Genomic DNA, 18,634 nt, shown 5'->3' with positions numbered 1-18,634 from the left:
TGTGGACTTTGCCAAAATATCTCTGCTTCATAAATTGAAAATAATTTTGCAGTCAGTAGAACCACGGTATAGAATACACTAATGAAATGGCAATTAGAGTGAAGCGAGAAAAGGTGATTTGTTGGTGATCGAGTTTATCTGGCAACCCTGATTAGTCTACCAGCTGATCTGGGAACGGCCAGCACTGGGCGTCAGTAGAAGGTGGAAGGATAAACTGTGTCAAGGTAAAGGCGAATAAAGACACCGATTTTACAAGTTTGCTTTGTTTTATTCGTTGGGTTTGTTTTATTATTAAAAACCAGATCCGTGTTTAATGGAGCTGCAGTAAAAAGGACTGACAGCAGAAAGAAGAAGAAGAAACGGATATCCTAAGAGACGACGGAAGGAATAATAACTTTTCTTTGGAGCAAACTGAGCTGAGAGCGAAGGTGAAGTTGTTATAATGTTTATTTTCCGTGAACACAAAATGAAAATGTGCTTGCAGCTTGGTGAAGTTGTGTTCTGATGCTCCATATGGAAGCTGTACTGTACAGCCTGTTGAGTCTGCACGGAAAGCTTCTGGGCTTATAGAGCAGTAATTATTATTTCTTTTCCTAAATAAATTTACAAACGTATAACTCATACCTTTTATAGGTTACTTCAGCCACGAAATTGTATGCAACCATGTAAGTTTGATTGGTAATCGTTGTATGTTTGATCCATAAAGGGTGTGGAGCACTCCAGCAGTGTGGGTTCAGTCACACACACACACACACACACACACACACACACACACACACAGAGTCTTACTGTCTTTGTGTGGACCTTCTACTGACACAATTAATAATGCAGATAATTAATGCTATTCTGACCCCTGAAACCCTTTTTGATCTTTTCATTTTATTTTATTTTTTATTTATTTATTTTTTTAAATAAAATGTGTTTTTTGTTGGTTTAAGGCAGTTTATCTTCTGTGGACCAGTTAAATGTACCCACGAGTTCAGAATGCTCAGATACTGTATATCTGTCCTTGTGTGGGACATTTAGTCCCCACCAGGATAGAAAAACAATTGCCACATACGTATACATTTACGATTTGATTTATTAGCTGATGTAGATAGTGTTTCTTCTCTATCGATCTACCTGTCTGTCTATTTCTAGCTATGCCTTCGAAAAAGTGGTGGGTGGGTGTTCCTCAGCATAAATGGAATCAATGCCAAACAGCTCAATTCTGTAGGCTCTGACATTCTTCATCCAGTTTTTAAAACTGTCTTATTATATATTATATATTTGTTAATTGACATCACAATGTTTCATGTCACGTGGCAAGTGAAAATGAATAGGCTGTTCAGTTTATTCAGCAAAAAAAAAAAAGTGTTTATATAGAATGAATTGTGACACATACCTGTTGTAATACCAAATTAATTGCTTTCCCAACTCAACTCTCTTTCAGCAAGGTGTGTCAGATCCTGGTGACTCCCTGAGGTTACTATTTATACACGTGTAGTTGACTTCCAGTCTGATTTGTGAACATTTGTAACCAATGTTGTATCTTGAGATGTTGGACAGATGTTAAAGTGTTGGGCCAAAACTGAAGCTTTGACAGGTGTTGAGCCTTTGGCAGGTGTTTGGCAGATGTTGAAGAACTTGATCGCTATAGAAGTTTTAGAGTATTGGTGTACAGTTCTTGAGGCTGTGTGAAGGTGTTCAACCTTTGCACAGAAGCAGGGGCTTTTGACAGGAGTTAAAGGTGTTAGGTAGGTGTTATTGGTGTCAAGTTGGCCTTCAAGGCATTGGTCTGGTGTTACAGCTGTTAGGCTGGTGTTAAAGGCAATTTGCCAAGTGACAGTCATTGAAGAAGTGCTAAAGGCAATTGGCCTGTGATAAAGGCATTGGAGAGGTGGTAAAGCTACTGGGTCTGTGATAAAGGCATTGTAAAGGCATTGGGTCTGTGATAAAGGCATTGTAGAGGTGGTAAAGGCATTGGGTCTGTGATAAAGGCATTGGAGAGGTGGTAAAGGCATTGGGTCTGTGATAAAGGCATTGGAGAGGTGGTAAAGGCATTGGGTCTGTGATAAAGGCATTGGAGAGGTGGTAAAGGCATTGTAGAGGTGGTAAAGCCATTGGGTCTTTGATAAAGGCATTGAGAGGTGGTAAAGCCATTGGATCTGTGATAAAGTTATTGGAGAGGTGGTAAAGCCATTGGAGAGGTGGTAAAGGCAGTGGAGAGGTGGTAAAGCCATTGGGTCTGTGATAAAGGCATGGAGAGCTGTTAAAGGCAGTGGGTCTGTGATAAAGGCAGTGGAGAGGTGGTAAAGCCATTGGGTCTGTGATAAAGGCAGTGGAGATGTGGTAAAGCCATTGGGTCTGTGATAAAGGCATGGAGAGCTGTTAAAGGCAGTGGGTCTGTGATAAAGGTAGTGGAGAGGTGGTAAAGCCATTGGGTCTGTGATAAAGGCAGTGGAGAGGTGGTAAAGCCATTGGGCCTGTGATAAAGGCATTGGAGAGCTGTTAAAGGCAGTGGGTCTGTGATAAAGGCAGTGGAGAGGTGGTAAAGCCATTGGGTCTGTGATAAAGGCATGGAGAGGTGGTAAAGGCATTGGGTCTGTGATAAAGCCATTGGGTCTGTGATGAGTGATAAGTCTGTGTAGGTGTTTAAACAGGTGTTGATGTGTTGGTGAGGTTTTTAGGCACTGGGCAGTTGTTGAGACTTGGATTAAGTGTTGTGCCTTCGGGCAGGTGTTGCAGTTTTTTGCAATATTATTTCATTCTTAATAATGTATTTAAAAAGAATGCATTTATTTTCAGTAAGCATTTTTTGATCAGTGTTTATCAGACCTACTGATTGAAGCTGTTTAAATGATTGTGGGGTTTTTCAGAAAGGCTTTTTCTATTATTCTCTGAATTTAGCATCTAGGGAGAAAGACAGATGACTGCAGTGTTTGCTGACAGTGCGCTGGGTGGTTTGTCTTTTTGGTCCGGATGATTTGTGCTGATTTGGTGTTCACAGAAACAAGTCCAATCAGGAGGAAAAACACACTCAGCATCTCTGATTACATGGTTTATAGCAAGTAAGAGCTGTGGAATAGAAAGACAAAAAGTTAGAGAGGAAGATTACAGAGAGGAGAGAGGGGAAAGTAAAAAATGAGTAGCAGAAGGAAAGAAAAGGGTGGCTTATGTCAAGTTGAGACAAGTGAAGATTTTATTGCCATACAATACACATACATGGAGTGAGACTAAATATTAGGGTATACTTTCACACCTTTATGTTCCTGATGTCCCATTCCCTAATTCCATTGGCCTCTGATCTTATAGATGGCATCAGTGAGTGACCCCCGTCAGCAGACACAGGTGCAGAAGGATGCAGCTGACCAGAACTTTGACTATATGTTTAAGCTACTTATCATTGGTAACAGCAGCGTAGGAAAGACCAGCTTCCTGTTCCGCTACGCAGATGACTCCTTCACCTCAGCGTTCGTCAGCACCGTCGGCATCGACTTCAAAGTCAAAACTGTGTACCGCAATGAGAAACGCATCAAACTCCAGATCTGGGTAAGTGGGAATGATGGGATTATATCGTTTCACATTTTCTTGATTGTCAAAGCATGGAAAACAGCATCAAACTCTACAGTTTCAAATATGGTTTAGTATGGTTCTTTATTAGTTGTTCAGTGATGGTGGCTGAATCCAAGTGTCTCTGCATGTAAAGTCTGATACCATACACAGATCTTTTATTACTAGTCTAATATTTTTTGTATAGCTTTTAGGTTCCTTTGACATTGTGCTTTTCTTTCCTTGCTTTTTCACTTACTCCACTGTTAGTCCTAATAAACGAGGCGTGACCTCTGTGTGTCAGTTTCAGTTAAGGAGGCATGGCCTCTGTGCGTCCGTCTCAGTTAAGGAGGCGTGGCCACTGTGTGTCAGTTTCAATTAAGGAGGCATGGCCTCTGTGGGTCAGTCTCATTTAAGGAGGTGTGGCCTCTGTGTCTGTCAGTCCCAGTGAAGTAGGTGTGGCCTCTGTGTCTGTCAGTCCCACTGAAAAAGGTGTGGCCTCTGTTTCTCAGCCTCAGTAAAGGAGGCGTGGCCTCTGTATCTGTAAGCCTTAGTGAAGGAGATGTGGCCTCTGTAGGTGTAAGTCCAAGGAGGCCTTTGTTTCTGTAATTCCCAGTGAAGGAGGTATGGCTTTCCATTCCTCAAAGCTATTTTTTTTTTACTTCTCTAAACTTTTTTTTTTTCCCCCAAACTGTTTACACACACTGATGTACAGTATATTGTGTCATAGAAACTGTACTAAACTAATAACTGTGTTATTAAACTATTAGGGCATCTTTAATACATTGCATCACTAACTGCACACTGAGATGCACATCATACCATATTTCAGAAGAAGAGATACACGCATCTAGTATTCCTTAGAGTGATGTGATTTATAGTGAAAGTAATTGTCCTGATTTTGTAGACTTGTTGTTGAGAATGGGTTTGCACATATGTGCACTTGTATTTTCTTATGAGGTAAATCTGTTTTCACTCTAATGCTGTTAGGGAAATCAGTTACAGTTCATTTGTTGGCTAATTAAGAATTGGGATGGTGCACAGAGTGTTCTGGTGTAGCCTGATTCTGTCATAAATCATGCATTATCATAAAACATCATGTTTTACTGGCCATTTCGTGCACAATTCATCAGTATCAATCACTTAAAATACAAAATTCTTCTCTACTCTTTCATTAAAACGGAATGACTCTTGCCTGTCTATAAACGTGTTTTAATTTTTGACTACATCCCCGTATGCTCCAATGTGGAGAAAAATAATATTAACCAATAACATCAGCTCATGTTTCACCTCCCCCTCCCCCAAACCAGCTGTCCTTAACTGAAAGTGCTGAGCCGCTTTCACTCACAAATACACACTGTGGAATAAAATCCATTATGGTTGCTCTTACATTGTCTTTAAGGAAATAAACAACTTGTATGACCTCTGTTTTATTTTGGGGTGCACAGACTGAGGCAAGTTGTTATAAATCATTAAACTCAATAAAATACTGAAGGAATTATTGGTGTGAGAGAAAAACACTAGGACTAGGAGTGATTAATCTCAAACAGAGACACGGCTAGGTTTAGTCAATCTATGTACTAACGTGAAACAGCTACAGAGACAAATAGCAGTCACGTCTTGAAAAAAAATCTCTGCAGGCTCTTCAGACTGTCTGGTCTGGTTATATTAGTGCCTCTGGCAGTAAAAAATCCTTACTGGCCTGTCCGTCCATGTGCACTGAATCACTAATGTAATCAATACACAGAAGGGAAATTGGTCTTCTTAGGGTGATGAATTATTTAGCATATTTAGTGTGCGCGAGTATAGCCAAGGCTTCATCAGCTTTCTTTGCAATGTTTGAGACACAAAACACACACAAATGTAGTAGTGCTAAAGATCAGACTCATTAGGGCTTGATAATTAATGATTAGGTACATCAAGTGTGTTGGGAATATGAATGCTGAGTCATATACTACATATTATATACTATTCCTTGTAGTAGTATGCAGTATGGGAGGTTTATAGTTTGTTACAGGCTACTACACAATTGTGTAACTATCTGTCCGTCAAATTCATTCAGAATTCTCTCAGAATTACATCAGACCTCTTCATTTTTCTTAGTTACTCTGATCCCAAAATATATAAAGTTTTAGTGGTTGAAGTTAAAAAAAAAGAAGAAAAAAAGGATCCATTTAATGCTGTTATATAAATACAGTAATGTCACAACCAGCATAATTGGCAAAATTTCCGTCAGGGTTTTCTTTCAGAGCTACCGCTTAAATAGCATTTGATGACAAATATCAACATTAAATGTACTAAAATGTTAATAACTGACATGCTATTTAGGCTTCAGTTAGCATTACCTTCAGGGCTTAGAGTTAATTTATTGCCGGTAGGTTTTTTGTTTGTGCACTATATTAAGGCAAAACAAAGCACATCATTACCACTGTATTTACAGGTATAGACTTTTTCACGTATTCTCAGCAAGATGGAGAGGGGATGCAAATTTTAGCTTATTAATCAGCTAAACTGGCTAGCTTAGAGATGTCAGGTATGTTAGCTTGCAGGCTCATACAGTCTAGCTTTACAAAACAGTGGTTTCTGAACATTAGCTAGATAACTAGCTAGAATCCAAATGACCTGTGCTCATTTACAGACAAAATATTTTGTACATCTGAGGTTTTGTTCCAGATTCTGTCTGCCATGTTCAGATGACCGTGTGAGCCAATGTAATCCACAAATATTGCCATATATAGCCATCACACACTTTATTTTCTTGTATTGTACTCCAGTTTAACCAGCGTTCTCATCAAACCATAACTGAACTATTTAAACAGAAAGCCTTGATTTCAGACTAGCAAAGAGCATATCTTGCCCACAGCTTCGATATGCAGCAGGAAGGAAACCTGGTGTGGCTGATTAAAAGAAACAATGAGACAGCCTTGAGCTGTTAAAAGTGAAACTGGTCAACAGTGCTCTTTGAGGTAGTGCACTGTAAAGTGCAGTGTCATGCTTGCAGAAACATTGGCCTTAATTTAAGTATGCAGTACTTTTCTGAGAGTTGGCAGAGAGCCAGCACGGAGAAAAACCTCCTACTGGCGTGGTAAATATAAAATTAATAACACTACTGTGATTGTTCAAAAGAAATAAGAAACACATATTAGCCTAACAGTTTTTTAACACACTAGCTATCGACACAAAATCGCTAAATCCTGGAGGGACTGACTTTATTCTGGACAGGCTTGCAGTAGATCCAGAGCCTATCCCCGGGAAGACAGAGTGCATGGCGAGGACACACCCTGGATGGGACACCAGTCCATTGCAGAACACTATGTACACACTTTTCCAATCTCTTTCACACACACACACACACACACACACACACACACACACACACACACACACACACACACACGCACGTTCACACCAATCATGAGTTTGGTTGTTTGGGAGGTGGGAGAACATGGTAAACTCCAGACAGAGAGTACCCTGAACTTAGGTTTGAAAAATGATACACTTCTGACTCAGACATCACTAGTTTTGAGGGTGTGGAGGATTCAGAGACTTGTGGGAGAGTCTGTCTGGTTGCTCTGAGTAAATTTCTACTGATATAATCTCATGTGTGACTATAGTGTTTAACTATAATCTGCATTTGACAGGGAAGTGAATTGGTGTGTATCTGTTTCTGCATACTCACATAATGTTTGTGCTTATGTGTGTGTGTGTGTGTGTGTGTGTATGGGTGGGTGTCTTCTTTCTGGTTTACTTAAGGGAGGAGACGCTTTAAATGAAGAATTTAGTTTGACTTGGGTTTGACTGTATCGTGGGAGAAAGTAAACACTGCACCTTACACATTACGTTACATTTGACATGATTCATAGTATTTAATCACACACACACACACATACACGGAGTGTGGAATTTCACCTGGGATTATGCTGTACTAAATTGAACTGTCATATCTATTCCTTAGTTTTCGACCAGACTTACAGGTACACTGTAGCAAAAGATGAAGTCATTCGGTATGATGCCTGCAAGGCTGATGGAAATTAATGGAAATCGGGACAGCCCATATTTACAGATTCATTTTAAATTAATTCTAACAACCCTGCTACTCGTTGTCGTTTTGCACGGTGTGGACAGGAGCATTTATTGTATTGAAAGAGGCTAGACACGATGCATTCAAAAGATAGCGGTGTTATTTATTTATTTATTTATGCCTTATGACGTATGTATATTGTGGGTGTGGTCTATGTGGTTTTTTTTTGTTTGTTTGTTTTTTTTTTTTTTAAATCTGTCTCTTACTTGTCGACACAACTGGGATTTCAGTATTTGAGTGCTAACATGAATGCTAACATCATTCCACAACTGAGTTTTGAAGTATCATATACAGTTGCAATCAAAATTTAAGGTATTTCATGTGTTCCAGCTCAAGCACACCTGGTGCAACTAATAAAGCCCTTGATTAGTTGCAACAGGTGTGCTTGATACAACACCTGTTTTGCACATTTGTTTTGTTGTGAGGGATTCTATTCAGGGGGTTGAATAATTTTGAAACTGGAGAAATCATTATTAGTTGCATTTTCAGTTGAATTTGGGGAAACCACTAGAAGCATTCGCTGTGTTGAACTATTTCAATTGCTTTTGTTTGATTTGTTCATTGCAAACAGCTGAACGTCTGTAAATTGTGACAGTAAACCTGATTTACAATGGGGGTTGAATAATTTTGATTGCAACTGTAGCCCTCGGGTCCATAAATATATCTAAACAAAATCATTGAAAAAATTAGACCAACTCAAAAGTAAACAAAAACAGTTATTCTATTTTGTTTATTTATTTTGCTGAACCGGTCATACATTTCTCAGAGCAGAGTGATACTGGTTGTCCAAGATGGCCGCCAATTTAAAAAAATTTTTAAAACATTTTTTTTACAATATTCAGCTACATTCCGTTTTGTTAATGTTTACAGATTACATCCCTGCGTCTATGAGTTAAGTTGAAGTTCAAAAATACCCTTTAAAGTTTAATTAACAGTAGATGTGGCTGGTGGTAGATATTTACAGAATAGCTTTTGGATGAGATTCTCTTTGGTTGTGATATTAGCCTTGTAGCTCCACTGCTAAACACAAAATGACACCAAACGTCTAACTTTGCTGATTCACTACATTTAGGTATAATAGAAAATTGTGTACATTTAGATTTTTTCACCAAACTTCCACATTACCTATGTCAATCCTAGACATCAAGGATTTTCTTTAGGCTACTGGTTTACATTGTTTGACGTGTGTGTGTGTGTGTGTGTGTGTGTGTGTGTGTGTGTGTGTGTGTGTGTGTGTGTGTAAACAGCTGGTCGTGCTTATTTCTGTTGAAAGAAGGGGGAGGGGAGTCTTTTGTCTGTTAGCTACCCATTAGCACTTTTCCAATCTCTTTCACACACACACACACACACACACACACACACACACACAGACCATATGCAAGGTCTACAGCTGTACAATATACTAATTTGGTGTTGCCTGGTTACTACAGTGTTACAGTTTTGGAGTGTGTTTGCACTCTTTATTTTATTTTATTTTATTGATGTTAATAATACCTGCGCAAAAACTGAGTAAAATATTCCATCATAATCCAGTTTTTGATACTTTCTGATTCAGTAGTTCACAGAAGTGTAGATACAAAAATGTGACACTCATTCAATCAAAATGGAATGAATAAAATGGTGTGAAATAGAGCTGCAACAACTAATCGATAATAATTCATAATTATGAAAATGGTTGCTAACGAATCTCATTATCGATTAGTTGGTCTGCGCGCGGCACGGGGGAGATTTACTCATTACGTTACTTCTGTTCAGAAAACACGCTTCGCAGAGTAAATACTAAAGTTGTGTTCCAAATGAAGTACTATACACTTACACTATTCACTATGCACTACCGTCTAGTGTGTGGATTTTAGAAAGGTAATATCATCTCAAATATAACACTAGCATTTTTCTTACTAACCGGAAGTATAAGCCACGACGGCGCATTACGTCATACGCACGCTAGCATTAGCAAACACCCAGAGTCACCCATAATGACTTTCTTCAGTTTACTTTCTGTCAGCGTTACCTTTTATTCCCAACATAGCCTCAGTTACCATCAGACGGAGGCGAAATGACTGAGGAAGAAAGTGTGTAACCTCCAAGTCCTCTAAGGCAGGGGGCAATCAAACTGATAAACAGCGTGGAAATCAAACTGATGCACGAGGACAAAGTTATGTTTATATCCAAAATGCTCCACTGTGTGTAAGGGGCTGGGGAAACTGGTGCAAGCTGCTTAAAAGGTTTAGTTTAATTTAAGTTTATTGTCATTATATGCTGTATTTGCGTGCTTGCAGTGTAAATTCTGTCGTTTATTATAACGGAAGTGATGTGTTAGTAACGAGGCCGCGTTGCTGATCACGTGCAGTGTAGATGCACTGATACACAGTGGGAGCGCGAGTAAGATCTGTAATGTCTAATTAAAACACTATGATCAAAAATTTATTTTATAGTATTTATGCATTATTTTTATGGGTGCACAAAAAGCACCCAATTAAACTACAGTCTTACATTAATAATATATATTCTGGTGTGTGTTGGGTTCTTTTCTGTTTTGGACAAACAGTTGTGTAAAGTTTTAGTCTGAGGTTTATATTTGTAACACTCAGTTTGTGGATTTTATTTTAAATAAACAAAAAAATGGTACTGAATATTTGCCCCGCCCCATCTGATCAATCAATTAATTGAAAAATAATCGGCCAAATAATCGGTTATGAAAATAATCGTTAGTTGCAGCTCTAGTGTGAAATATATGACTATTATCTATAATTTTGTCTTCAGCTCTTGCTACTGACACCATTGGTGTGGGGTGCACTAAGCACAAGTTTATTTTATTAAAGGGTTTACTGTTTACATGTGAGTCAGTCTACAGCTTAAAGTATTTTATTTGATGAGTACAAAATTGAAAAAAAAAACATTAACCCATTAAAATAATCTATGTAAATATCCATTTTCATATATATTTTTATGCCCAAGTTAATACCAAAAATGGCCTTACACTTTTATAATGTAAAAATGGCAGTATCTATGACTGTGCATTTTTGCAAATCCCACATGTGCTCTTGTTATCCCTGCTAGCTAGCTGGCTAGTACACTGTTGTAGATGAGCACACATTTCTCAAAAATCTACATGAATGAGATTTCAGGATCTGAGTTATGTCATTTCAGCAATTTATTAAACAGTAACTAAACCTGTTAATAAATATATAATAATAACCAAAGTGGTTTTGTCCCTCACAAATACTAGCTACTTCTGCTAGCTTAGCACAAAGGAAGTAATGAGAAAGACTTAAAGTTGCTTAAAGTATTTCTTCTCTGCTTTACAGTTGAATTGCAAAATAATATATGCAGTAGGGTTGTCATGATACCATAAACATATCTTACGATACTATACCAGCTAACGTATCACGGTACTAAGTAGTATCACAATACCACACAATATTCTGTTAATTCGTACAAAATGAACCAAATTTACAGACATGCCAAGATATAAATGAAAACAGACAATCCAAATTTTCCTCTGAATACTTTATTAATGAGAATGAATAAAATGGCTGTTGGAAAAACTGGAACATGGAACAATCATACAGTTGGCAAGCAACGAAATCAGTGTGCCACATATTTCATGTATTGTTCCCTAGTGCAATGAATTCATGCAAATGGAAATTCCCCGCTGTGTGTAAATTGTCCACTGTGTGTAAAAATTTAAATAAAAAAATCAAAAATAAATCAAATTAGCTGCGTTTGCTAGTAAGCGAGCTAATGTTACGCTAACCGCTGTGTGGAAAAATAATATTAGCCGTGTTTGCTAGTAAGTGAGCTAAAATTACACTAAACGCTGTGTGTAAATAATGAAATGATGTCAAACAGTGATGTTTGAGCTGCTAATGATTAAAATCTTTTCAGTCCCTCTCCTGGAAATTGCAGCTCGAACAACCACGTGCAACTACTCATATTTTTCGGTAAAAACAAAACATACTGCAATGTCAAACAGGAACTCTTTAAAGATTAAGGTAAACATTTTAGGTAAATGAACTGTTACTAACGTTCGTGTATTCTGCAGAAGCAGTGGGATGTGTCTGAAGGTGTTTAATAAAGTTGCTGGTGACCCCCCCCCCACCCCACCCCCACCCCTTTGCTTGAAATCCTTGTCGTCATCACAGCAGTTGGGTTTTCCATCGTCGATAGGCTTCCCGTTCTCATAAGGCAAAAACCCCAAATAATTCCAAATTTCGTTAGGTGACTTGATCTTTTTTAAAAGCTTCACATGCTCAAATGTCATATTTCAATCCATTTTATCCATTACGAGACACCAACGCCAAATGAACTCCGACATGTGTTTGAAGCGTACTAGGAAAACACCACGTTAATAAATACACAATTCCATATAAGGCACGAATTCTACACAGCATTTCACGCCACTCAAAAGGTCTATGTTTGTAATGTAAATAGAATTATATGTTGCATATATAACATTACATACGGTACTACCGTATTGATGATACTACCATTTAAAAAAAAATAAATACAGTGGCATCGCTGGTATTTTGAAGTTTTAGTATTGCAAAACTACCGTAGTACCTGGGTTGCTTGGTATACTAATATGTACAATATATTATTATATACAGCACAATGGAAACAAGAAATGTTGGGGGGGGGGGGGGGGGGTTCCTTGAGTTGTCATTTGGAAGTTAATCTGACTGCCATATATCAAAACCCTCACAATTTTTGGGGGGATCAAATATCCCTTTAAAAGTGCGACTCTCACCACTCAGGCCTTTTCATACCACAAAGGCCGGCATCCTGTTTGTTTTTGCGTCATGTGACGTCTGTATCAGTGTTGATATAGAACAGTAAACAGCAAAACAGCAGGAAGAGCAAACGTACAAAACATGTCATGTTGAAGCTGCTGATCGGTTTTATGATGTGAAAAGCTAATCACAGTGTTATCAGTGATCAACAGATTAGGAGGATTTCCCTACCACATTATTCCTGCTATAGTCTGGTAGGAAAGTGAGCAGATTCAAGCACTACAGCTGTTCAGTCTGAGATTTCTCCAGACTTTTTTAGCCAAAACAATCAGTGTGTTCTGATGATAATCTGCAGAGTTTATGTCTGGGGTAGAACTATATAAAAAAAATAAAAATACACTGTGCCCTCTCTCAAGACTTCTTCAACCCTGACTGAAAGAGAATCTCTCTTTGGTAAAGTGTTCCCCTAAAATAACTGTCTGATAGTCACAAAACTCAATAACATTGTCATCACTGTCCCCTATATATGCAGTAGCAATGTCTCGTGCTCTTGTCAAATAATTTGGTTAAAGGTGCAGTCAGTGATTTTTAGGTGGGACCACACTGCTCAGAGGGAAAAAAAATGTCTGCTGCTTTTCAGGCTCTATCAAATCTGTCCACTAAAAACTTTAAGATAAAGTGTACATTCAACCAGATAGGACAAGGAGCGTCTCTACGTACCTGTCAGTCATGTAGCCTGTCGCTACAAGCTCTTTCTCTCTCATTAGGATTCAGGTGTTTTAAGGGCATGGCTTTGGAGTGAACTTTTGTGTTAGTTTGTGTTTTCAAGTTTCAAGACAGCTTCAGCTAACTTCTACCCAAATCCCTGATTATACATTTGATTACACTGATTCTTATTAAGAGGTACCTTCCTTACAACAACCTTTGTCTCTGGTTTTTGTCTCATTAGAAATGAGGTCACCCTGTTTTTCAAAATCTTACAGCATGTTTCCAGGGACACAACACCCTCAAAATAATGTTTATGTGGTGTCCGTATTTATAACAATACAGCTTACTGTTAATGGTAAACCTTTCACATCGAAGGTGTCTTCAGTTGTGTTTGTGTGTTGGCGGTCTGTAGGACACTGCAGGTCAGGAGCGATATCGCACCATCACCACGGCCTACTACAGAGGAGCCATGGGCTTCCTGCTCATGTATGACATCACCAACCAGGAATCTTTCTACGCTGTACAGGACTGGTGAGTCCATTTATATGATCTCATTACAAACACTAATTTCATTACTACTACACTATATGGCCAAGAGCATGTGGATACCAGATCATCACACCCATATGTGTGGTTTTCCCAAACTGGTGCCACAAAGTTGAAGTACAGAATTGTCTAGAATGTCTTTGTGTGCTGTACCATTAAGATTTCCCATCATTGGAAGTAAGGGGCTCAAACTTGTTCCAGTATGACGATGCCTCTGCGCACAAAGCGAGCTCCATGAAGACATGGTTTGCCGAGGTTGGGGTGGATGAACTCGAGTGTCCTGCACAGAGCCCTGACCTCAACCCCACTGAACACCTTTGGGATGAACTGGAACGCCGGCTGCACTCCAGACCTCCTCACTCAACATAAGTGCCTGATCTCACTAATGCTCCTGTGGCTGAATGAACACAAATTCCCACAGCCACGCTCCAAAAATTTAGTGGAAAGTCTTCCCAGAAGAGAAAAGGTTATTATAAGAGTAAAGGGGACCAACTCCATATTAATGTCCATGGTTTTGGAATAGTATATTCATCAAGCACATATAAATGTGATGATAAGGTGTCCACATACTTTTGGCCATAAAGCATATATAGCCTCTGTATTGGTCGGTACCTCTGAAGGAGGCGTGGCCTTAGTATCTGTCAGTTCTACTGGAGCAGGCATGGCCTCTGTGTCTCAGCACCCCTGAAGAGGGCGTGGCCCCTGTATCTGTCAGACAAAAAGATCAACACCTATAATAATGAGACATTAACATGTTGTATTGCACTGCACAATACACATTGTAGATTTTATATATATATATATATATAAATAATATATGACATAGCGAAACATTCGTTACGTAGATTTAATTAATCTTACGTGTGTGCACATGTGTTTTAGGGCAACTCAGATTAAGACATACTCTTGGGACAATGCTCAAGTTATCCTGGTTGGAAATAAGTGTGACCTGGAGGATGAAAGACTGGTGGCCACAGAAGATGGACAGAGACTAGCTAATGAATTAGGTGAGTTTCATACACCAACAGAAATGAAAAGGGCTTCGATGAGAATTTTACTACACACACACCTGAACAAACCCATTGTCAAATGAAAATTCAAAATATAATAAAAAATATAAAATGCAGAAATTTTCCTGCTTGACAGAAATGCAATACATACTAGCCCTTCATATACTGAAACACTTGCCCCCTTTCAGTCTCACTTCCTTTCATTCTCTCTCCCTCCCTGTCTTTTTCTTTCTCTATCTCTATCTCTGTGTGTGTGTGTGTGTGTGTATGTGTGGTGTTTAATTTATTTTATTTTACTTGCCTGCATTGCGGAGCTCTGTTTGGCAAAGGAGTGGTTATGCTCCATGACTAAGAAAGAAAATACTGCTGATGAAGCGAGTGTCTAAACCAAGAGGAGTTTAAGGTTTATTCAAAGATGATTAATGAGATATACGTATCACCATCATCGACAGATGTGTGATGTTCAAATAATTACTTTCATTATTTTCCAATTTACCAAAGAAAGGTTCATCTGATCTACCTGTCTTATCTATATGTGTGTGTGTGTGTGTGTGTGTGTGTGTGTGTGTGTGTGTGTGTGTGTGTGTGTGTGCGTGCATGTGTACTTCCAGGGTTCCAGTTCTTTGAGGCGAGTGCAAAAGACAACATCAATGTAAAGCAGGTTTTCGAGCGGCTTGTTGACATCATCTGCGACAAGATGAACGAGAGCATGGACGGACAGCCAAGCCCGCTGGCCAATCACAAAGGACCCAGCCTAGAGGACACTCCCCCTACCAGCCAAAATGGCTGCTCATGTTAATAAATGCTCTCAGACACACACACACACACACACACACACACACACATACACATATGCACATATATAACATGCACACATGCCTAGCCCAACACAGCCAGATCCTACTGATACCAAATAGTAGTAATGTAACAAAGAGTACAGTGTATGTGTATAGTACATGTGTACACACACCCACACACACCCACACCCACACACACACACACAGGTATCGACCTGTCACAGTGGTTCTCAACTGGATTTACCTCAGGTCCAATATTTGTCCTTTTTCATTAAGTCCTGACCCAAATACAAGCTTTTAAGCCTTTTAAATTTATTTCACACAACGAATACTGCAGTAAAAGTCTGCACTCCTCATGCATTAAAACAGGAGACAAATTGAAATATAACATATAGACAAGGTCTAAAAAGCTACGTAATAGAGGTCGACCGATAGCGGATTTTACTGATAACTAAATTGGCCAGTACTGCCGATAACCGCTTATCGGTGCCAATTAATCGGAAAATCTGATCAATCGGTCGACCTCAACTAAGTAAACATATAACATTAAAATCATGACCCACGAAGACAAAAACATTCATTACTAAAGGCATAATAATATATTAATATTCCTATAATACTACTACTAATATCATCATCATCATCAGGCTTGACATAAAACGTCATTACTATACTTATGGAGTCATAATAATAATTTTTGCATTGATGGAATATCTCTTTATTCCTCACACCTTAGCTTAAAGCTAAGTGTGACTTAAGCTAAGAGGGCTTCATACTTTTATTTTCTTATTTTAAACGATTTTGAGTGAAATTTGCAAAGCTAAGTGTTTTTCGAACTCAAAACATGCAAACATTAAAGCCACATGCTCTATGCTATAATACCTGTAGGCTTTCTAAATCAAAAGGCTACATGATTGACAGGAAAGTAGAGACATCATCCTGTTCTGATTAGTTCTTAATCTTAATCTGAATGGACCACATGATTTTTCTTTCTTTCTTTCTTTCTGAAGTTCTCCTTCTCAGTATATTGTAAGATATTTTAAGTAGAATGCTACCAGAATTGGGTATTTGTCTGTAAGTGGGCATTTTTAAAATTTGGCTAAATGCATTTTTATTATAGACCTGACACGGTTTCATTAAACAGAAAACACTGTATGCCTTTCAAATTTAAGCAGCTCGTGCCTGCTCACAACTCACCAGTTGAGAACCACTGAGCCAACAGAGATCGGTTAGACCCATGATCATACACAATCATACTCCATACATCCATGCAGAGTGTTACACAACAGCAGCCTGGCTGTTTTCAGGCTACAGCATCTCAGATGTAGCAAGGAATTGGAGGTCGTGTTCAGAATTCAAAACAAGTGAATGTATTTTACACCTCGTTGATGTCATGTCAATGCTACAGAAACTGAAGGTCTCTGAATGGCCCACTCCCCAAACTTGATCAGTTTTGCTTTAATCAAATTAGGCAACTGCATCAGATTTTACTTTGACATTGTCATTAGACACAGAATGTCCAGGACATTTCAGCTTTCTGACATTTCAAAGACAGCTCTTATTGTATTTTTAAAGTTCTTATGCCTCCTTGTGGACACTGGATGTAACTGCTGTGCATCTCTGTATCCGAGTCATGACATCTATGATCTCAAATCTAAGAGGCTGGAACATACCATGGTTTAAATGTTTTCTTGCTCAAGCTAATCTTATTCATGTTATGCTACTTATCAGTTAAGGAAAAGTGAAATTAGGGTATGCTGGTATAGTGAAAAACCACGCAACGCTGTTCCATCTGCTGGAAAACGTAACTTTATAAAATTATCTTGTATGTGCTGTTCTAAATTATAAACTCTTATTGTGAAGTATTCACTGTGTCTCTCATAAAGGGATTTTTATGCACACTATGCTGTAATACTGAACTGTTACCTGAAATCAAGCGGGAAATCATATTCCAGTCAACCAAAATATATTCAAAAACCTTATGTGGAATAATAAATTGCTTAATGTGGCACTTTCACACACACAAAAAAGTATTATGTAAATCACAGGTTCTGACCTATGAAAAAGCAATGGGAGGGATAGATTTGCATATCGGAAGCTGATTGATTTCTACATTTTACGACACAATAACGTAACACAACAGCAAAACCACTGCATTGGCAATTTTTACACTTTGACCAGTGTACTTTCTTCCTTGAATGAAATTAATGGTCAACCACACACATTACTGTGAATTTAACACAACAGCACTATAGCATGGTGTCATTTTTTCTGCATTTTTATGCACTTTGTTTCTCCTTTAAATGATCGGTTACTTTGATTCAGACTTACTTCTGCCATATTTGATACAGTAAAGTTTATTACAAACATGATAAGCAACTTTACTGCACTATATCTAAAATAACCTGGTGTCAGATTAAGTGTTATACGCAATAGCTGAAATCACATGCTGCTGTTTTATGGAAAGTGATTCTGAGCAATATTTACTTTGTCTAACAGAGCCTCTTCTGCAGTTACAAACTTCTTCCCTATTAGAGCATACTGTTGATTAGGGACAGGGAAATGTTCTTAGATAAATGTCACCCACTTTATTTCCTTCACTATGTTAGGTATGACTCATTTTTCAATTCGAGAAAGAATACTAAAAGATCTCAGTGTGATCGAACATGCTTCTGTTGGACATGTTTTCTAAGAAACTGCAGTAAAGTTTCTGGTCAATTTAAATAGTGTGAAACCTGTAATGTGGGTTCGAAGGTTATTGAGAAGTATAGGTTCAGTTCAGGCACTGTAGCTCACATAAGAGCCAGACTTCATGAAATATGCTGTACACAAAATGAGATCAAATTCAAAATCTGTACAAATTACTCATTGATTCAGTATCAGTATGTGGAGTGTCAAATCAAATAAACAACAAACCCAAGCAAAACATTAGTCATCCTTTTCTTTTGTACTGATCATTTCCAAAATGCAGAAGGAAGCTGGAAAGTAAAAAAAAAAAAAAAATGAACAAAAAAAAAAACAAGTCAATCCAGTTTACTGACAAATTAAGGTATAAAAGTGGGTTTGAGAAAGATGCACACTATACAGTGGATATAATCTCAGCAAATAAAGAAACGTTCATAATTTTCAGAGGGTCGTCCACTTGTTGATGATGGCCTTCACAATATTTGGAAATTCTTTTATAAAGTGAGATCCCATGCTTTGTAAGCTCTTCGGGAACCATGGCTT

General features: G+C 38.3%; 1 protein-coding gene across 1 annotated transcript; it reads left to right on the top strand.

The window, feature by feature from the left end:
- The first annotated feature begins 167 nt into the window (after positions 1–167).
- Positions 168–17,282, top strand: rab3da (RAB3D, member RAS oncogene family, a). The gene is made up of 6 exons (XM_017457194.3): positions 168–224; positions 303–428; positions 3,295–3,531; positions 13,466–13,584; positions 14,482–14,606; positions 15,221–17,282. The coding sequence occupies exons 3-6, from the start codon at positions 3,295–3,297 to the stop codon at positions 15,406–15,408; spliced, it is 669 nt and encodes a 222-aa protein (XP_017312683.1). The 5' UTR covers positions 168–224; positions 303–428; the 3' UTR covers positions 15,409–17,282.
- The last annotated feature ends 1,352 nt before the right edge of the window (positions 17,283–18,634 follow it).

Source organism: Ictalurus punctatus, chromosome 26 (assembly GCF_001660625.3).
Source record: "Ictalurus punctatus breed USDA103 chromosome 26, Coco_2.0, whole genome shotgun sequence".
Classification (NCBI taxonomy): Eukaryota; Metazoa; Chordata; class Actinopteri; order Siluriformes; family Ictaluridae; genus Ictalurus; species Ictalurus punctatus.
This window is presented reverse-complemented; position numbering and strand designations above follow the sequence as displayed.

What these genes read in the sequence shown, in the direction of transcription:
- rab3da (XM_017457194.3), top strand. Translation starts at nt 3,295, where the DNA reads ATGGCATCAGTGAGTGACCCCCGTCAGCAGACACAGGTGCAGAAGGAT. An exon ending in GCATCAAACTCCAGATCTGG is followed by an intron (nt 3,532 to 13,465) that starts GTAAGTGGGAAT and finishes GGCGGTCTGTAG; the next exon opens with GACACTGCAGGTCAGGAGCG. An exon ending in TTCTACGCTGTACAGGACTG is followed by an intron (nt 13,585 to 14,481) that starts GTGAGTCCATTT and finishes CATGTGTTTTAG; the next exon opens with GGCAACTCAGATTAAGACAT.